Source organism: Sceloporus occidentalis, unplaced genomic scaffold (genome assembly GCF_023333645.1).
Source record: "Sceloporus occidentalis isolate IW3139 unplaced genomic scaffold, rSceOcc1.0.p SCAF_7, whole genome shotgun sequence".
Lineage (NCBI taxonomy): Eukaryota > Metazoa > Chordata > Lepidosauria > Squamata > Phrynosomatidae > Sceloporus > Sceloporus occidentalis.
The window spans coordinates 32496520-32519076 of NW_028316987.1; the positions used below are offsets into that span (position 1 = coordinate 32496520).

At 39.1% G+C, this 22557-nt stretch overlaps 1 protein-coding gene across 1 annotated transcript in view; it reads left to right on the plus strand.

Annotated features, from left to right (window-relative positions):
- The window catches only part of EGFR (epidermal growth factor receptor), a 168085-nt gene extending 154649 nt beyond the window's left edge, over nucleotides 1-13436 (plus strand). The window contains exons 24-28 of the mRNA XM_089532529.1: nucleotides 3873-3970; nucleotides 6726-6893; nucleotides 7250-7300; nucleotides 7488-7590; nucleotides 9285-13436. Of these exons, the coding sequence (XP_089388655.1) occupies nucleotides 3873-3970; nucleotides 6726-6893; nucleotides 7250-7300; nucleotides 7488-7590; nucleotides 9285-9661 (797 nt within the window). The 3' untranslated portion in view covers nucleotides 9662-13436. The remainder of the gene's footprint in view (nucleotides 1-3872; nucleotides 3971-6725; nucleotides 6894-7249; nucleotides 7301-7487; nucleotides 7591-9284) is intronic.
- The last annotated feature ends 9121 nt before the right edge of the window (nucleotides 13437-22557 follow it).

Sequence of the window (22557 nt, forward strand, 5' to 3'; positions counted from 1 at the left end):
TCAGGATATCTTCTGTTTTTCCCAAACGGTGAAGGCATTTTAAAGCATGCAGACCTTCACACACTTCCCATTTTGGCTGCCACATTAAAGTTCCAGCTTCTCTTAATGGCCATTTTGAGTGCCACAGAATGCTCTGCTGAGTGCTTCGTGATCAAAAACTCTGGCATCTCCAATTGAAAGAAGAAAATAGAATAAAAAACCCCACACTGAGCAGGTAGCTTTTCTACCTTCCCATTCTTCCACCAAGGACATTTCAGATACCCTTCTCTCTTCCTTCATCTTCTCAGAGGAGGAGGAAGAGCAAACCTCGGTTGTTCTTGCATCAGTTAGACTCTTACAGTGAGAGGACTTTTTGCTGCTCTTTAAAAAGGTAGTTAGAGATTCTCGGCCTCAGCTGTCCTCTAGAAGAGTCCCACGATCCTGATCTCACCAGCGCACAGAGGAGTATTTTCCTAAGGCTGTGGCAGCATCCTCCAAAGTTCCCTATTCTTCAAAATTTAATCTTTTGTGAGAGAAGAATGGAGCCAGCCTGCCACCAACAGGTCAAATTCATCTTCTGGAGGAAATTTAACAATCTACCATAGAACATTATCATCCAATTTCAGACTTTATAACCAAATTTGCAAAGGTTTCCTTTGCAAATGTCGTTATTGCAGCGCTCGTCTACTCCTCTGCATATGCAAAGGAGGGAGATGATGCCCAGGTTATGGACAGCTCTTTAAAAAGCTTATAAGGCATCTTCCTTAGTACTTAAAACTATCACCTGCATCTTAAATGCCCTTCCACCTCAGAGCAGTGGTCCTTGAACAAAAATTTGGAAAGGGCAATTGGAAAGAGAAACAGCAGAACTGGAATATATCTACAAGTTCCAGTCCATCAACAATGGGATGAACAGAGACAGTGGTTTCCTGGCACATTGTACATGTTGTTGTTATGTGCCTTCAGGTTATTTCCTCACAGGATTTTGTGGGATTGTGTTACTTGCCCAAGGTCACCCAGGGGGTTTCCATGGCCAAGCAAGGAATCAGACCTTGATCTCCAGAGTCCTAGTCCTATGTGCAAACCACTACGCCACACTGACTCTACACATATAATGCCAGTTCATTCCCCAAACCTCATGCGGGCTCTCTTGTTCATTTCATCACATCTCCTTTCTGGTTCCCAGCCAGCATCAGACTACATTCCAACAATACCCACCAACATTCATATGGTTGTCTGATTTAGACAACATCCTTCCTTCTACCTTTGTCCCCCAGCTGAACTGGTCACCCACTAATTTTGCATTTCTATTGCTATTCACATAGCCTGCTTATAAAGGTCTGTTTATGCGCTCTATGCATCTGAGGAGGTAGGCTGAAGCTTACAAAAGCTTATGATACCAACATTTTTCTGTTATTCATTTAGTGTCAGAGGTGCTACAATACCCATTTGTATGGGAAAATATGGTCTTTGAGATAACCTGGACCTGAGCCATATAGGCCTTGGTAGATCATAACCAGCACTTTGAGTTGTGCTCAAAACATGTACCCTCAGCCAGCGGAACTGTTGCAGTGTATATGTTGTGTGCTCACTGTAGCCAGCCCTATTTAACATTCTGGCTGCAGCTGTTTGGACCAGCTAAAGTTTTACAACATTCTTCAAAGGCAGCACCACACTGAATGTGTTACAGTAATCTAAACAGGATGTAGTTAAGGCATATGGCATTGTGATTAGAGCCAGCATTTCTAGAAACAGGCACAGCTGGCACACAAGAGTTAACTGTGCAAATGCATTCCTGATCACCATTGAACCTCCAGGCTCAAAGATGAATCCAGAAGTATACACAACCTTTACATCTGCATCTTCGGGAGGAGTGTAGCCCCGTCCAGCCCCTGTTCTCTTTTGATTGACTCGGAGACTTCTGTCTTGTCTAGATTAGGTGAAGCATCATTTGGGGATACTTTGGAAGAAAAAATAGCAAGTACTGAGAGGTGATTATTTTAAGGAGTTGTGCCACTATTTTTGGCATTAACCAAAGAATTAAAGAAAATAAGGGGGAAGCAAACTTAAGCAACTATGATAATCCCATTCTAGAGCTTGTTGTGCTATCAGATAGTAAGCACACGGTCCAAACTGTAGTCTACTGTCCAATGAGACACATGCTTTTCGCACCACCACCCCTTCCAATTTTGAGCTGAAATACTTGCTTCTCCACATTGTGGTAAAAGTGAAGTATTTAATAAAAGAGAATTATGCCACTCATAACAGGACTGAAATCAACGGGGTTCTAAACTGTATTCATGTTTGTGAAGTCTGAATCTTTTTCTTCTGTTTCATGACCCTTCCTTACTATTTTTCTTTGTTTTTTCTGTGCAAATTTGATTCAATAACATATTTCAAGGGCAGAAAAAAGAACTTTTATAAGATTCCAAATCGTTTAACATTCTGTCTTGTTTATGAAAGTGTGTGTGTGTGTGTGTGTGTGTGTGTGTGTGTGTGTGTGTGTGTGTGTTTTCACAGGTAATCCACTAGATGGCATTAAATACTTTGCTTTGAATTTCAAAGTTTGTTCTATTTTCCTGTAAATTTTAAAAGTAAAGCCTCAGACATGATTTGAGATTTCCTGACAGGTTTAATAATTGGTTTTTTCCAGGTCTATATACTGAAGAAGAAGACCTTAATAAGCTTGTTACCATTTAATAGCTTTAGCTTTAAATGATCGTTTGAGATGAACAGAATTTATACTGTAGATGCTTCACTTTTTCTTCTACTCTCATGAACATTAGTATCACAATATCTCATCTCTTAATTTAGGGCTGTTTTGTGTGTTACTAGAGCAACACAGAAGCCAGTGCCACATGGATCTTCTCATGCTGCTCTGGTAACATACCAGAATATGAAGCTGCATTATATCAAGTCAGATTGCTGGTCCATCTCACTATCTAAACTTTTTAAACTGGTCAAGACCTCTTTAATAGGAGGAATTCAGCTTGGAAGACTCTCTCTATCCAAAACCATAAATCTCACAGAACTATATGAAGAAGGAATCGGATGGAACATAGAAACATTTATATAACTTTATTCCGTTGGCTCATATCTTTGCTTTTTACAAGGTGGTAATAGAATAGCATTTGTTTGTTTGTTATTTCATTTTATTTCTATGCCACCTTTCTACCAGGGTGGGATCTAAGGCTGCTCCCAGACACAATCAATTTAAAAACCTTCACAATAAAATGTAAAAACACCACATAAAACAATATAATATAATATAATATACAGAAGTTTAGAAAAATAAATAAGTAGCAACCATACAAATTTACTCCCCTTTTGCTTAGGTACTCTACAGTTGCCTCTTATTTTGTTTTTGTTCAGGAAGGGAATAGCTTAAACAAACTCAGGGGTTTGAGGGGCTGCGTCCAAAAAGATTATTTACATTCTGCTTTTTCCCGAAATCTTGGAGTGGACATAACAGTAAAAAATAAAGTACGAATAAAATCAATACACAATTAAATTAAAGTTTCCCTATATTTGCTTTACCCCTGGTCATGGGTGAGCAAGGCACAGAAAGGTGACATATCCAGCCCCTTCCCACCAGCAAGGCACAGGTAACAAGCAGTTATGACAGGACCCCACATGGATCCCTGCCACTGTTCATATTAATTAGAGTCTCTCTGCCACAAACACCCCTCACCAGATTAACCTGTGCATCCAAGAGAGGGACTAGAATACCGACATACCATGTGATTATATGAGACATATCTAATTAGTGTTTAGAGATCACTGCTAAGCACCAGGTTTGAAGTCCTTTACTCTTTTACTGTCACATGTTCCCATTTTAGAGTTTCACTTTAAGTCCTCTTTTCCCCTTCATCATGATTTTATGTGTCCTTCAGGTTGGATGATTGATGCAGAGAGTCGCCCCAAATTCCGTGAGCTGATAGCAGAATTCTCCAAAATGGCTCGGGACCCACAGCGCTATCTGGTTATACAGGTACTGGTCATCAAAACTTTGGTATTTATTTCCCTTGGGGGGAAAAGTTGGTCTACATGTAGTTAGAAAGATTTCTAAATTCTGTTTGAATTTATTTTATTGTTTTCTCTGTTGTGTAGAAATGGTAAAATAAATGTAAAATCACAATAACAAAACTACCTGTAAAACCAAAAGGAAAATTTTATATGCCTTGGGAATTAACAATTAAATTATGAAATCATTAAATACATCATTCATTTATCCAAAAATATCCAAGTATTTCCCACTCCAGAGAATTAGTTCTTACTACTTTGGCTTTCATTTCTTAATCATTATCTTGACCTCTACTTCCCACTCTAAATTTATTTCCATCTGTCTATATCCCTGTTAGAAAAGAAATTTACGAAGTTACAAAAACTACATAAATGCTTCGGTATCCAATCAACTAAAGTTCTATAACTGCTGTTAATTAGTTTCCATTCTATCGACATGATCATATTGGTTAGCTTTACCCTCACCAACATTGTACATATGATACTATGATATACATTCATTATCTTACTTAATATCTTAATAATAATAATATGTTTTATTTATATACCGCTATTCCAAAGATCATAGCGGTGAACAGCAAGTAAGCTAATTAGCAAGTAAGCTAATTTGCCCCCAACAGTCTGGGTACTCATTTTAGCGACCTCAGAAGGATGCAAGCCTGAGTCGAGCTTGGGCCCTTTTGCTGGTCTTGAACTCGCAACCTTGTGGTCTTGAGTGGATGGCTGCAGTACAGGCATTTAACCACTGCGCCACCAGGGATTGTAATATCTTACAATTTACAATTACATTTCTGTTTTGAAACCATCTCAAATTAACCATTTCTGAATCCTTTGTAATAATTCAACATTAAACATCATTAAATCCAGAAGTATATATTTTCCCCCATTTTTTGATTTATATGATTTGTTAACGGTTTCCATTCTTCCATAAATTTGGATTTATTTTGTTGTCTTAGCATGCAGATCAGTTTGTCCACCTCTGCTAGGTCTATCAGTTTAATGTTTAATTAATCGACAGAATGTTTTCCAATATTTCGTGTATGTTATTCTGGCCGTGGTGACCATATAGTGCTCAATTCTTTCTTCCTGTACATCCCATGAATCATCTATCATATTCAGTAGATAAAACTCTGGTTTTAGTTCTGTTTTCTTTTGCAAAATTTCCAATGTTCTTAGCTTTTTGACCTGTCCACCATGCTTAAAAATAGCGACCTTCACAAGACTTACATTTCCAACATATATTACTTGGGCCTTTATAGATCTTGGCTAGCTTTCCGGGTGTTAAATGCCAACGATAGAACATTTTGTACCAATTTTCTCTTAATCTATAATTCAAAGTAAATTTTATGCTCTTAATCCACGTGGATTAAGAGCATAAACTTTACTTTGAATTATAGATTAAGAAAAATGTGTAAATTAATGTGTAAATTAAGAAAATGTGTAAATTAAGAAAAATGTGTAAAATTAAGAAATTGTAAGATATTAAGTAAGATAATGAATTACATAAATTTCATCCCATTTATGTAAATGTATGGTGTAGCCGATGTTCTGAGCCCATGTAATCATGTTGTCTCAGATACTTTCCTCTTCTATATCATTTTTTAACAATAGTTTATACACCAAATTGTATAATGATGTGAGAAAATGTTTGGCCGGTTTCACATGTAAAAGAAAGAGCAATGATGTGTGTGAGAAGATGCTGTTAAATTCTTCCATGCTCCATCTATTTTTGGATTTGTGTATGTAACAGCTTCCCCATGCCTCAGTACTTATTCTCAGTAACAGAGGCCTGTTACAGACTGGCAAAATAAAGCTGCTTCGGGTCTCTTTGGGGGTATGCTATTTAAATGATGCATGGGTCCTAAGAGTCCGGAGGTCATGCCAAAGCCACACTCCATTCCTAAGCACTGGAGTGCAGCTTTGGTGCAGCTTCTGGATTCTTAGGATGCATGCATCATTTAAACAGCATACCTCCAAAGAGACCCGAAGCAGCTTTATTTTGGCAGTCTGTAACAGGCCAGAGAGTCCTATACTGATAGGCAGTTCCCACTTGATTGTTTTTTATTCTATAATATATAGATCTTGGCCGCCTCTCAGGGGATTCAATTGATTAGTAAAAAGATCACATCTTGACCCTAAATTGAATTCAAACATTTCTACAAAACATCCAAACAATTTGAAAGAAGGCAAAGGTTTCAGTAATTTGGCATAATTTCCCAAGGGGTAAATTCCACACATTCCTACTTTTGGTGCTAAAGCCGATGGAAGGTGAATGGAACCCATCTTGGGAAATTCTAGTGATCTTATTGAAACTTTTTTTTTAGTCATTTAAAATTCCTTGGATGTTTTCCTATGCAGCTATCCGCATTCCACTTCCAACACCCAGATTCAATTTGGTGAATGTGATACCCTGTGAGTAACATCTGCCAGGGAATCTGGTAGAAAAAGTGACTGTTCTCTCTAAGTCTTGTTTTGTGGGCTTCCCAGAGCCATCTGATTTGTCACTATGAGATGCAGTTTGTTCAAACAGAGCTCTGATGTTCTAATGTGACTACAGCCAAGTAATGTCCAAGAATACAGACTTTGGGCATTCCCCATCTCAGTTTCAATTCATGTTTTACAGCTCAAGCTATAGGGACAATTTTCTTTAAAAAAAAATATTAGTAGTGAGAATAGCGCACCCTGAAAACACAAATAGTCATTCTGATTTTCTTTTTGGACAGGGAGATGAAAGAATGAGCTTACCAAGCCCAACAGACTCAAAGTTTTACCGGAGCCTGATGGAAGAAGAGGACATGGAGGACATTGTGGATGCAGATGAATACCTCATTCCACACCAAGGATTTTTCAGCAGCCCATCAAATTCTCGGACACCTCTCTTAAGTTCATTGGTATTTCCTGTTTCCAAAAATCTTCCATATTGACAAATTCCAGGAAGATAACTAAACTAGCCTCTTGCAGCAAAAACCACAGCACATCTAGCATTCTCTTAAAGATTGTCAAATGCATTGTAAAAACTGAGAGCCTTTGTAGCTGAAGAGCAGGATATATATACTCCAAATAAATAAATTAACATCAACTTTCTTTGGCCAGATTTTATGCCACAGTAAATTATTAAATTTTAAGATGGCATCACACTTGTTTTCCACTCCAAAACAATTTAGTATGAATTGTTCTTCATATTCTTTTTTCATATTCTTCCCATATTTAAGCAAAAGTAATAAAACCTTTTCTTCTTCTGTTTTAGAGTGCTACCAGTGATAATTCTGCAGTTGGAGCCTGCATTGATATTAATGGGGTAAGTCTGCATTAATCGTAACCACTGGCAGAAGCTACTAGTCTGTTTCCTGGTTCTTTTTGCCATCAGTGACAGCTTAAAAGAAGCACATGTCATCCAAGTTTAGCTTTAACATTGGAATGGCCATGTCTTTCTGTCAGCAACTACGTGCTTCAGATTTTCTCCTTTATTCTATCCTAACCCGCAGGGACATCGTGTGAGAGAAGACAGCTTTATTCAGAGATACAGTTCAGACCCAACTAGAGGTTGCCTGGATGACAGTCTTGATGATGGCTTTCTACCTGCTCCAGGTGAATACACAGACATTAACGAATCTTTTCATTCAATCTCTGACAGTTTGTTTAATTGAGATGTTCTGTCTGAATTGTATACACAATGGCAAATTTATTAAAATTTTGGTGATCTTAACAATTGGAAAGTCATAATTGTCACAGAACTGATTTTATGGTAGATTAAGTAAAAGGCACCTGAATAGAATTGAGGATTTATTTGCCATGTAAGTGCACTAAAAATAGCAAGCTGAATAATATGCATCTTATTTGGGATAGGAATCCTCCAAAATGAATTTTGGCTTGTTAACTTTTGTGATTGAGGGGCGGGGGGTTTAAGAATATTTAATCATTCCCATCTTTTCTAAAAAGAGGTGGCAACTTATGAATAGCAATGTTTTTGTTGTTTACTTTTAAGACATTTTTGACTTATGGCAACCCTAAGGTGAACCTATCACAGGGTTTTCTTGGCAAGGTTTGTTCAGAGGATGGTTTGCCTTTGCCTTCCTCTGAGGCTGAGAGAATGTGACTTGCCCAAGGTCATCTTTGGGTTTCCATGGCTGAATGGGCATTTGAACTTTTGTCTCCAGAGTCTTAGTCCAACTCTAAATCCACTACACTACCCATGCTCTCAAAGAGCACCTATCACATGGATATTATTAGTAACAGGGCTGATAAACACAGATATTTAAATCACATTGAGTGGCTTTATAAGCAGCAGTGTGCAGTGCAGTGCCATTACTTACAGTAATTTGATTGCCACCCATTGATCATCAGAGAGTAGGATGCCCATAGGAACATGAGTCACAAGGAGTTTTTTGGTGTGCATGGAAGTGTACGCATGTCTGGCCAAGTGTACGCATGACTGGCCAACAGTGTGATGCACTGATTAGTGACATTGTAACAGGGATATGAGCACCTGAAGACAAATTTGATGGGTAGACAATTTTGTACTTAAAAAAAGGATTTCAAATTACATGATTACTTTTGCGTGTGGTTTATCTGGAAGGAGGAAAGTGTAAATGAACTGAAGGAATGGAAAGCTGCAGAGAAAGGGAATGGCATGTATGGGAAACGATTTTAAAACTACATGGAAAAGAATGGTAGATAAGGAACCCAAACTTTGGTAACAGGATTATTTAATTCAGAAGTCCAAAATCTAATGTGGATTTCAGGATTATCTATGTAGTTTGCTTGGCAACTCAATTATAACAGAATTAATTTCATGTAAATCAGTGTTGATCCTGGATTGTGGCACAAAGTTATCTTAAAATTCTTTTGCCATATAAACTGCAACACCCATCAGAATGGTTCTTTTTCTCATTCCTGGATTCATTTGACACTCCCTTATTTCTCCTCTTAATTCATCACTCCATGGAGTTTTAATCTAGTACAATACAACATTTAATAAAATACATTGAATGATTACACTAATATATTTGACAGCATTATGAAAACTTCAGAAAAGGAGGAAATGAAAGTAGTTGCAGGGCTGTGGAGCTTCTTTTGTGAATATAACTAGTCTTGCAATGCAACTAATGTGCAAAATAAACATCATCTCCCTTGCTGTTACCTTCAAAAGATTTTGTCAGTCCTTGACTCATCATTGAACCATACTTGGTTTGCTGAAAAAATATTGGTGTTTTTTTTTATTCAAGTCTCTCACGCAATTGTGTTAATTCTCCCCCTCTTTTGTTTTCTTGAAATCGTTTCAGAATACATGAACCAACTAGTGACCAAAAACCCACCGGCTTCAGTCATGCAAAATGCAGTCTACAACAATTTCTTCCTTCCTGTTGAGCCAAAGCCTGTGGTTGATTCAAATCATCAGAATTCTCAGAGCACAGCACTGGACAATCCAGAGTATCTCAACACAAACCTCTCTCCTTTCGCTAATACAGTTTCTGACAACTACCCCTACTTGGACCAGAAAGGCAACCATCAAATCAATCTGGATAATCCTGATTATCAGCAAGACTTCTTGCCAAAGGAGACCAAACCTAATGGATTCTCTAAACTTCCTACCGCTGAGAATCCAGAATACCTAAGGGTCGCAATACCAAAAAGTGAATACATTGAAGCCTCAGCATGACCACTGAGAGAAAGACTTCTTGTAGCACCAGCAGCAAGACCAGGAATGCCAATGATGTTGCTGGCTGCTGTAGAAACAAACTGTGGGCAGATGAAAGACTAGTCACTATATGCCAGAATGCACATTTTCTACTAGGTGTGTTTACTGATTTCACTCAGCTTGCTTAGTACTTCTCTAATCTTTATCTATTGGGAAGATGCAATGTGCAGCAAAGAGATGACATCCAGCAAACCAGAAATGATTGTTGCATTCATTCCTTTCTTAACCAGCTGGAAAGAATTGCAGTCTTTCAGTGCAATGCAGCTGCAGCGTCCACTTTAAATCATTCAATGCTCTGTATTTTATAAAACATTTTTGAAATTTTTAAAGAGCTTTATTCCATCCTGACAAGCAGATACTGAATTGTTTGGTGCCATATGGATCCTTGTTAGAGACTGGGAGAGAGACGTTAAGAGACAAAGACATTTTTCTGTGTCTTTTCAGCTGCACTGACCAGCCTCTGAAGATCTAAAGAAAAAGTTGTTGCTATGCATTGGTCCAGCTCTTTGAACACCAGCTTCATTTAATATTTTGTTATACAAATGAGGAGAAAAGGGCATCTGGAGGGGAAAGTGGGGATTCTGCTTAAAGACATTTCTTAGAACAAGTGAGCAGGACAAGGAGAATTTGATTAGCCCAAGTCCATTTAGCAGAAGAACTCACCTACAGCGCTCACTGCCAACTAACCACTATGGTCTGGAGACCAGAACTTTGCAGTCTTAAGGCACTGTTCAGGAATGTATATAAAGTGCACAGCAGACTAGTCCCTTAAACACTCACTGTAGATCAAGATAATAATTTTGTCTATTCATTTCTCATTTGTTTTCTGTTTTCCACTGTTGTTTCCACTGTTTTCTCTAGAGCTGTAAAAACAGCTCTAAGCGCTTAACTAAAAAGCTATGAATGGAAAAGCTTATTTCCAGCATACTGCCTTGATGCCACTTGGACACAAAATTATGAATCTGAATGGTGAGGAAATGCAAAGCTTGCAATTTATTTGAAATGGTCTGAAATTTGAGCCTAGCTGTGTGTAGCCTAACATAAGGGTCAGTGGAACTATCTTGCACAAACTCTACAGAAGTTACAATTTTGCTCAACGCCCATTTATTTTAATGGGACTGATGTAGGAAAATTTCCCATTGATCTTCCCACCGATTCAGCATAAGTGCCAAAAGCAATTACAGTGAGAGAGAAATATTTTCATACCAAAATCCAGTCCTGCAGTGAGAACTATGTTGGCTGTATATTATGAATATACCAATTACTAAACAACAATCACATGAAGAAGGCAGGGGTAGAAATGGAATAGTGATCCATCTATTTACTGAAATTAACCCACAAATGCATTGATACAAGAAGAATTTAAAGCCAATGCAGAGATTATCTAAAAAATGATTCCAGTGCAATCCTATGTCTACTCAGAAATAAACACCACTGAGTTCAATGGGACTTCCTGCAACACTAGCACCTATGTTACATAAATGATCTGTGATGGATTCCAACCATAGGTTTTGTTGTTGTTGTGCGGATTCATTTGCTAAATCCTGTGGCAATTTTTTTTTTTGAATAGCCAAGTTGCTAAAGTTATCTTTTCTCTTTATGCATGGAAGATATTCCATCAGAATGTTTAGCTACCCTAAATCATGAATTAGTCTGAAACTCCCCTTTAAAATGAGAAAGAGATGGAGAGGAATGAAAAGAGAGGGGGGAAATTAAGCTATCTGATCCACTTGGATTGGACATATATTCAAGGCTAGCTTTTATGGTTTACAGAATGCTTTTCTGCCCATGATACCATAAGGCTTCACAAAAATAATCTTGTGCCTAATAAATTAATAGAAATTAATAAAACTAGAGCATCTGCCATAAAAATAAGCAGTTATCTCAGAGAATATCTTAACAGTTTATGATGGTGCATCTTTATAGCCAAAAGCAACAAGCTTAACATTATCATAATACTGCTTCTTTGAAATATGCACTGACTCTGCTACGTTGTTGCTAAGGTAGCAAGGCATTTCCCCGAAACCCAGCAAAAATACCAACATTAGCATCTTCATTCTTTCTTAATTTCCTAACAAATGGTGGATTTTTGTTTTACTTTCCTAATCATACTGATACACAAGCACATTTTAATTAAACATAGGACACGAACAGACAGGCCAAAATAAAGCTGCTTCGGGTCACTTTGGAAGTATGCTGTTTAAATGATGTATGCATCCAAAGAGGCTGGAAGCCGGGCCAAAGCCATGCTCCAGTCCTAAGGACTGGAGCGCAGCTTTGGCGCAGCTTCTGGCCACTTAAGATGCGTGTGTCATTTAAATAGCGTATCTCCAAACTTCCAAATAGGATTCTGTTTTGATTTTAGTCTCAGTGAATCTTGCTTTCCTGCAAAAACTAATCTAAACCTAGACCTTTTAAGAACACATACGCTGAGTTTTTACAGAGCAGTTTGCCATCATGAGGTGGCATCTCCTTTTCTGTTTCTTCAGTGGTCAGACATTCCTCACTGAACGCACATCACACAGTGAACTTTTTATTACATTTGCTTCATTATAATCTGGATTTGAGCGTTCAAGTAGTTACATACAATGAAGAAAATACACTTCCCCTACACACTTTAGGTGTCTAAACCTGTTAGCTTGCTCCCCCATAGTATATGAAAGTTGATTAAATTTCCATGGAGGAGGGTTGTCTACATACGAAAAAAGAACATAAAACAGTACCTGCAGTGCTCTTGTACATGTGCTGTATTACAAGTTTCTAAATTGAGCATGTGTGCATCTTCTAATTGTGTGAGAACTGTGTGTTCAAGGTATTAAGTAAATGTCTATTCTCTTATCTACAAGGCCTTGAAGCCCAAAGAGACTGTTCACACTCTGCCTGTTTTAGTTACAACTGGTTATGGCTATACTTTTTTTTTTAACACTAATGTAGTTCCTTAAGAAGCTGAAATATCCTTCATATGCATTACAGAAGTGACAAAACAAACTGCTTCCCATACTGAAAAAGCCAGATCGATGTCCTTCATGCAGTTTTCCTGTCACATTTTGCACCTTGCCACAGCTTTCATAGCACATTTCATAGCATTGTACCAGACGCATGAGAGCAGTTCACTGTCACTTTCACAAATGGCTGGAATATCTTCCATGTGTTGTATGTGGTACACCACCTAAAAGTCTTCTATGCAATCATTCCTAAACTGGAACCTCGATACTAACTCCTTCACTAAAAGAACAGGTTAACACTTGGCTCTTTGTAAAGCAGCCCTAAGTGTAAGACTCTGCATTTCCTGACAAGCATTTCACTCGGGGAATTGGACATTCAGTATGGGCAATAACACAAAACTGCTACCTACCTCTTCAATGTCAGCGGTTGTTAACATTGTTCTAGTTTTTCTATGATTTTTATTTCTCTGTGAGAATATATTTTAGTTTGGGCAAAGTGAGTCTTTTCTGTTTGCACCTCCTCATTCTTTTTAAAACGTTTAGTAAGACTATTGTGAACTATGTAAAATTCCAGTGCCAGGGGAAACACTTTAAAAGTTTTGTACTGTTAAATCATGTTTAATTGCGGGTGGGTTTTTTTTTTTCCTACTGAAAGCTCGCGTTTATTTTACCAATAATGTTCTGTAGCTCTAGTATCTGACATTTTAAGAAGTCTTTTTAAGAAAAAAATATTTTTAAAGATAAACATCATAGTAATCTCTTTACATTAAAAATGGGCTGTTGGGACCAAAGAGATTGTCTCATTTTCTTGTTTTAAACTCATGAATAAAATTCAGTATGTCACCGTTATCATAGGTTATTGTAAATTTTAAAAGCAGTCAGCTATGAATTGGCTCTATCTCTTGGCCTGTTACAGACAGGCCAAAATAAAGCTGCTTCGAGTCACTTTGGAGATATGGTATTTCAATGATGCATGCGTCCTAAGAGTCCAAAAGCCACACCAAAGCTGCACTCCAGTCCTTAGAACTGGCACGTGGCTTTGGCGCAGCTTTTGGACTCTTGGGACGCATGCATCATTGAAATACCATACCTCCAAAGTGACTCGAAGCAGCTTTATTTTGGCCTGTCTGTAACAGGCTTCCGTCTCCTATTTAAAACCATGGATTGAGGAATACCTGGAGCAACATCAGCTGTGAGAAGCAAAATAATAATAATAAATTGTTAAAGCTATCCCCACATTTCCCCCTATTTAAGGATTGCTTCATTATACATTTGAATATGACCAGGCTACACATGTCCAAGAGAACAGTTAACAATACCATTTACTTTGAAAGTGTTCATATTACAATATGATTTAATTTTAAATATGACTTATGTATGGTCTAGCAAAAAAGTGACTGCATTCAGTACAGGAACCTATATCATATTGTTCATTATCCATAGACTACACATGCACTTTCACATTTGTGTTGATTTATGCCCTTGCAATTCTAATTGGAATTTGCTATTTGAGCAATAACATTTCCCATTCCCATCCCTCAGTGACAATCATTTGTGAGTTTTGTAGCATCTATGAGCACACAGACTGTATAATCCCTAGGGTGAATGAATTTCTTTAAATACTACAGAATTGTAGTTGGGTCAAGGCCAAAAGAAAGGGTTTCAGCATCCCTATTGAATTCCAACATGTATTAGATTAGAAGATCTATGCACAGTACGTTCAAGCGTTCCATTTTTTTCTAGCATTTAGAATGACTAAAACTCCCATACAATGAATAGGCTGTTAATTGCCACTGTATTTAATTTGATAAATGTATTTGTCACTATATGTCTTCAGTTCAAGGGAGAGTAAAAATGTAGTTTTCTTATCGGATATGTAGCTTCATTGTAGCAAAAGTATCAATCTTACATAACTGCCTAAGATAGCGAATCCAATTTTAGCTGCCATTTGATTTTAACAGGAAACGAATGCTGGAAACTTCAGATGAATTAAACTCCCACCTGTTCCCAAGCACTAGAGTCAGTTTTGTGCAATAAGAGGTCATATAGGGCTCAGTCTACCTGTTCCAGGCCTCCCAGGGGAGCCCTGTTGAAACAACAAAGAGCTTTGTGCATCTTACTTTTTTGCCACCTTAAATAATCGGGACTTAATTTTCATCTTGCTCTACACTAAGAGTCTTGGAAATTATTTAATGTGAATAATGTGGAATATTAAGGGCCGGGGTGGAGAAATTATTGCTCTGAGGATGAATCTTCGCCTCCTGATGGTCCACATGATGATGATTTATTTATTTATATTTCCTGCCTCTCTCTGCGGATCGAGGCGGGATTACAACCGGATAAAATGCAGTCATTAATACAAATATAAAACAATTACAACCAACAATAATAATTCCAACAAAAACCCTAACCCTCCCACAATACAATAATAAAATTAACAATTAAAATTCTCATCTAATCCTAATTAGTGAACTGGAGCGTTGAGGTGGATGGGGCTTTCTCTCACAGGGTCAGATGGGAAGGCCCACTGGAAGAGATCCATCTTGACTGCTTTCTTAAAGGCATCTAAGGTGGTAATAAGGCGGATCTCCTCTGGCAGATCATTCCACAATTTTGGAACGGCGGAGATAAAGGGAAGTTATTGCTAATCTAGTCTTCTGGGATTGTAGTAAATTCTTCCCAGATGTTCTGAGAGTGCGGGGCAGATTATGTAGGGAAAGGCGTCCCCACAAGTAACCTGGGCCCAAGCCATGTAGGGCTTTAAAGGTAATAACCAACACCTTGTACTACGCCCAAAAGCTGATCGGCAGCCAGTGAAAAGCTTTTAAAATAAGTATTATGTGGCCAAACCTAGATGTACCGGTGACCAACCAGGCTGCCATATTTTGAACAATTGAAGCTTCTGAACTCGGCACAAGGGTAGCCCCATGTAGAGCGCATTGCAGAAATCAAGATGAGATGATAACCTCATTTCCCAGCCTTTCAACATATCCCTCCTCTTTTTTTAAAAGGCAAAATTCTGCTTCAAAGAAATTTAAACTAAAATACGCTGGCATTTTTGATCCCATCCTTTTGCATCTGATCCCAATATGGCCCCCAAAGTCTTCTAAAAATGTAATCAGTCCTCAGGTGAAAGCAGGTTCCCTACTCTTAATTTGGTGTGGGGAGACAACCACCTCTGTGCCCTGATCCACTAAGATAATTGTGCACAAAATCCCAACCAGGTCCCATTCAGCTGGGCATCTGTGTTAGGTTTAGGGAGACTGGGGTGCACACCCCATTTAATCAGGTCCGCAAGTGGTGTCACATGGCTAGAGCTGATGGGAGCATGGGTCCATAAATAGCCTGTGGAGCTAGTACCAAGTCTGTATCAGTTATACAATGTTGCAATAACTTTGTGTAGGTAAGATTTATATGACTTTGTATAAATGATTCAGTAGTGCATCATTTAATTGTAGGGGTCCAAACCACCTTCTTCTGTTCCTGTCCAAACCCCACTGAACCCAATGGAGAGGTCAGGTAGGACTAGTAGGGGATCTGTGTATACAGGCAATAGACTGAACGTTGTAAATGTACCAATGAAAGCACAATTTGTAGAAATAAACATTTTGTATTGCTGATTTTTAAAAAATGTTGATAAAGAAAAAAAATGCTTGTAAATGAAGTGATGAAAGGAGCAAGATGTGCATAATTCTTTTCCATTTTTTAATGTTTTGAGATTAACAGATACTGTAATATAGTGTGTTATGTTGGATAGAAAAGGATCATTTGACTGACTTGTAAGTAGCTTTGTAGAAATACTGGTGATAAAGTTGGTGGCTTTTTTTTTTCTTTTGACACTTGAAAAGGTGTCACTATGAGATGTTATCCATAAACTAAATATGGTTGGATGGAAGTATGTTCAATCCAGATTAATATACCTTGCAGGTATTAAGACAAGAATAATTACTGTATCATCCGCTCTTAATTTGCTAAGGTCCAATGGTGTACTTCTGTATCCTTTGTCAATGGAATTAGAACTCTCCCCCCATTCCCCTTTCTGTCACAGCACTCAGTGGTTCCAAACACATATTTCAAAAAGGGATTTCTCTGCAATCTTGAGCAGGTTTTTAGGGTGCCTGAGAGGCTACAAGGAAGAGGGGTGTTTCCATTTCAGTCACAGGATCCAGTGGAAATAGACCACTGCAAACTGGCCTAAGATCTTGCTTGTCCAATCTGTGTCAGCAGCCAACATGGAGACTTTTGAAGCTTCCACATATTGCTTCTGTTGACACAACATAAATATATACTTGTACCAAGAACTGCGTCCTAGCAGTGGTCTCCAAGATGCAATAATTGGTAAGAGAAATAATATCAAATGCAACTAAGGGCCCGAACAGACAGGCCAAAATAAAGCTGCTTTGGGTCACTTTGGAGATAAGCTGTTTGAATGATGCATGTGCCCTAAGATGCCGGAAGCCATGCAAAAGCCATGCTCTAGTCCTAAGGACTGGAGTGCAGCTTTGGCGCAGCTTCTGGCCTCTTAAGATGTGTGTGTCATTTAAACAGCATACCTCCAAAGTGACCCAAAGCAACTTTATTTTGGCCTATCTGTTTGGGCCCTAAATCTAGAAAATAAAGGTTTCTGGTTCTGCAACCCTGTACCTGGGAGTAAGTCCCACTGAACCCAGTAAGAGCTACCTCTGAGTAGCCGTATATAAGACTGTGCTGTGAGTTTAAAAGCACCAATAGATCCATGGAAACAAGAATTAAAAAAAATGTGAGGACCATTTTGTCAGCCCATCAGGAAAGTTTAGAGCATATTTGTTGCAACCTAACTAGCTATCAGGGGCTAGGTCTTCTCCCCTTGTCCAAAGCCGCCTGCTGAAGTGTTCAGCACTCCTTCATTTGCCTTTCGCAGTACTACAGTTCCTAGGATTCCCTGGAAAAAGGGCATGTCTGTTACTCCAGTCCAGGGGTAGGAATTGTTCAGCCCTCCAGATGTTGCATGGCAAATCCCTGATCACTGGCTATCCTAGCTAGGGCTGCTGAGAATTGGAGTTCAACATCTGGTGTTCGGCACTTTCCCACCCCTGCTGAAGTCTTAAGGATGAAATTCAGTTGTTAGTCCCAATTACAGTAACAACTATTAAACCAACAGGAACTTGATAAGTCAACAATTAAAATTTCATTGATTCAGTTGGCTTATTTTAGTTAGAATTATGCCTACATTTGTAGTTCTGACATGCCTTAGCAACCTATTCCATTTTTTAACTAGATGGACATTAAGAAGGCAGATGCATAACTTCAGGAATGCATTGTTCCAAATGTTTCCATATAAACCATGTATTGTGAAGGGCAAAGAAAGCATAAAGAGATCCATGAAATGAAGGTGCTATCTTAGCCCCTAATATACTGACCCTAAAGGGAAATCTTAACTTAAAATCCTTTGACTTAGTCAACTTTGCACGAAGAGAACTAGCCACTTTAATGATCTATGTTTTTATCCATCCCTTCCAAAATGGAAGCAGCATAAGCTACCAAGATTTTCTTTTTAAGCAATACACGCTGTAGTCTTAAATGTCATATTCCTTGTTTTTTCAGAAATGACTGTTCTGTGTTTCTGAAGCATGCTCATTTTATTTTAATAAAGCATATGAACAACAATTTTTGCATATCGGTTATTTTAAACTCAGGACTGATGGCTGGAGGGTAGACAATCATGTTCATTGCTGGTTTTTCTAGAGTAATCATTTCTTCCAATAAAGCAAGGTACATCAGTAGTATTCACTGAGGCAAAGCTCTGGAAGAAAAAGGACAGCTTCACTGACTGGGCAGCAAAGCCTTTAAAAGAAAAGGTTTTCTTTTGTCACATTCTGCAGACCCTAAGTTTACACAGGAACTATGAAATCATCTGGAACTGTGATCCAAATACCATGGGGAAGAGGCTCATAGTAGTAGCCAGATATTGTTTGAGGAGCTTCATAGGTGACAGGGGCATTGGCACAGCTCTCTGGAACATCTTGGTTCCTGAAAACAGAAGGATTCGAGGCTGTAGCACCAGTGTCTGAGCTTAAAATGACCACAGTTTCCTCTCCATGCTATATCTTGTATGATGCATACATGCAAGAAACTTGATGATTGAGGACTGCTGGTTTGAATTTGAAGGTACTTCATCCAATGTTAGAGACAGACTAAAGTTCTGCAAATCAGTCCAGGAGTCAAGTTGGTTTGGCAAGCAAAAATATAATATGCAGTTTACTTGTTCTCCAGAAATAGAAATGTATTTATATTGTAGAAGCAACTAGCAACAAGTACCCAAAATGACTGCATGCACAGCAGCTGTTCAATTGGGTTTTGGAGGATACAGAAAGGCTTTATTTCTGGACCTTCGAAGTTTTACCCAGCGGCTATAACATATGCATAGATTTTCTATTTTCCCTGTCACATAATTAAGGTTGTAATTCTCTGCAGACTTACCTTAGAGTAAGCCCCAATGGACACAGTAAGAATGTCTTCTGAGGATTATTCCATAGGGTTGTGCTGCAAAGGGTAAAAAAACAAACAGTGATAAGTAAAAATTGGCAATTAAGTCCACTGAGATAATAAAGTTTAGCTGTTAGATGCCAGGTCAGTGAATGGGAAACTATTCAGCATTTGATTCTGGATGATCACATTGACCTGGCCTGTATCACAGAGACCTGGCTGGATAAACTGGGGGTAATCTTTTTCAGTTCTGCTCACTAGGTTTTTCTGCGCAGCCGTAGACCAAACCTGAGGGTGGCGGGGTGGTGTTGCAGTGGTTTATTGTAATTCTATCCTCCTGACCATGTGCCCTCTCACAATTTGCATTCTCTATGAATGATTTGTTGCTGGTTGTTCCCTGGTTATTCACGGGATAAACCCTCTCTAATTGCGACGTCATGTGAGAATCTTAGCCGTGATCAAGTGAATTTCCCTGGATAATGCCTTTTCAATCCTCCAGTTTCCCCCATCTTATAAAGTCCTCAGTGCTGGTGATGGAGTCTCCTTGTCTGCTGTAGGGCTTCAACATCCATGCTGAGACTGCCCTGTCAGGAGTGGTTCAGGACTTCATGGCCTCTATGACAACCATGGCTGAACTCTGGAATGGGGAAATGACCAGGGTAAGGGACACAATCTCTACTATCTCCTTATGGAGTGGAGCCAAGCAGCTCCTTAGTTTTCCAGGGAACTGGCAGTAATGAAGAGTATGAGATGGAGACTAGAGTGATGTTGGTGAAAGACCAAGTCTGACCAAACATAAGCTAGAGCCTGTTTGAAGGGCTACTCTGTGGCAGGGCAGGCAGCAAAGACATTATTTTTAATGCCACCATTGTATCTGCAAGAATATAATGAAGCTGGAGCTGTTTCAGTTGGTCAAAGCTCTCTTGCGTATTGATCTTTAAATACAGACCATCCAACAGCCTGCCATGAAGAAATTGCACAGGCCTTTGCACATAAAATCACTTAGGTCTGTTACAGACTGCCAAAATAAAGCTGCTTCGGGTCTCTTTGGAGGTATGCTGTTTAAATGATGCATGCACCCTAAGAATCCGGAAGATGCACCAAAGCTGCACTCCAGTGTTTAGGAATGGAGTGTGGCTTTGGCGTGACCTCCGGACTCTTAGGACCCATGCATCATTTAAGTAGCATACCTCCAAAGAGACCCGAAGCAGCTTTATTTTGGCAGTCTGTAACAGGCCTTAGCTCCACTCCAACTGGGATACAGGAATTAACATGGTTCCAAAGGATGTAATCTTGACTCCTGCTTGTCCAGTGTTATTGGATGCATTTCAATTTGTGCAGTCTGAGGATGTGGACAGGATCCTTGGAGAGGTGAGAGACATCATGTGTGTACTAGAACCTTACTCTTCCTGGTTCATTAAACAGGTGGGGGAGGACTGGCAGAGTGGGTGAAGGGGGTAGTCAGTGCCTCCTTATAACAAGATGGAGTTTATAATCATAGAATCATAGAGTTGGAAGAGACCACAAGGGCCATCCAGTCCAACCCCTGCCGTGCAGGAACTCTCAATCAAAGCATACCCGAAAGATGGCCATCCAGCCTCTGCTTAAAGACCTCCAAGGAAGGAGGCTCCACTACACTCCGAGGAAGAGTGTTCCACTGTCGAAAAGCCCTTACTGTCAGGAAATTCCTCCTAATGTTGAGGCAGAATCTGCCTAAAGGAGGCACCTGTGAGGACTTTGTTGAAAAAGTAACCCCTGAATCCTCCTCTAATGGTTAATTATGGGCCAGTGACTAGCATACAATTCTTGGGCAAGGTATTGGCACGTGTTAGCCTCCCAGCTCCAAGGGTTCTTGGATAAAATTATCTAGATTCATTTCAATCTAATTTCAGGTTTGTTTTGTTCCTCTGTGCTATTTGAATATATACATGAAAATGCTGGGAGAGGTTGGAGTTTTGGAGTGCAATGCCATCAATATGTAGACAGCACCCAACTCTACTACTATTTTCCATTCCAATTTAATGAGGCTGTCCTGATTTTAAACCACTGCTTATCATCTGTAATGGACTGGCTGTGGGGCAACAAACTGAAATATAAATCAGATATGACAGTGGAAGAGCAAATCAAGGAAAAGGGATTCAGCCTGTGTTAGATGAGGTTACACTCCCCTGAAGTCACCGGTTTGCAGTCTGGGTGTGTACCTTGCTTCAGTTTTTAACCTGGAGGCCTGCGTTTCTGCAGCTGCGAAAAGTGCTTTTGCACATTTAAAACTTGCGCACCAACTTCATTCTTTGGTGGAGTCTTCTTCTTTTGGAGTTTTTAAAAAGAGGCTGGATGGCCATCTATCTGGAGTGCTTTGATTGTGAGTTCCTGCATGGCAGGAGGTTGGACTTGATAGAGCAAGCTTGTTTTCTGCTGCTCCAGAGAACAGGACCCAGAACAATGGATGCAAGCTACAGAAAAAGTTTCCACCTAAAAATTAGTAGGAATGTCCTGACAGTAAGAGTTGTTCAACAGTGGAATACGCTCCCTCCAAAAGTGGTGGAGTCTCCTTCTTTGGAGGTTTTTAAAAAGAGACTGGATGGCCATCTCTTGGGAGTGCTTTGATTGTGAGTTCCTGCAAAGTTACACCCCATTTGTTCTACCATAATGTGATCTACATAGGGCTGTCTTTGAAGCATGTTCATAAATTTCATCTAGTTCAAAGAGCTGCAGCCAGAGTGCTACCTGTGGCAGGTTAGAGGGACCACACTACTCCCCTGTTGAAACAGCCGGCTGCCAATTTGTTTCTGGCCACAATTCAAAGTGCTGGTTATGACCTATAAAACCCTATGTGGTTCAGGTCCAGACTATCTGGCAGATCATATCTCTCTGTATGAACTGGCTGGACCCTGAAATCCTAAGACACTTTTCTCTCAGTCCCACCACCGTTGCAAGCTCATTTGGCGGGGATATGAGAGAGGGCCTTCTCTGGAACTCCCTTCCAAGGGGGGCCAGAATGGCCTCCTCTCTACTGTCCTTCCATCAACAGACAAAACCCCTTGTATTCCAACAGACTATTAATACAGAAGGTTTTTAAAGAACAGGCTGGGGGTGTTGTATTGTTTTAACCTATACCGTTTCTAATAGATTTTTAATTTTTAAAATGGCATTTTATTCTTTTAACTAGAGATTTACAGTATTCTAATATTATGACTAGCTTAATATTATTTTGATATTCACTTTTTGTATGATGTTAACTGTATTGTTCTTTTAAAGTGTAAGCCGCCTTGAGTCCTAAGTCCCTTGAGGAAAGTGGGGTATGTTGTTGTTGCTGCTGCTGCTAGTCTAGATTTACACTTTGTTTACTGATTAATAATTATTGCAGCTGGTTTATTTTAATACTGGGTGCAAACCACTTTGGCCAGCTTTTAGATGGAAAAATGAGATTTGTTCTTGTTCTTGCAA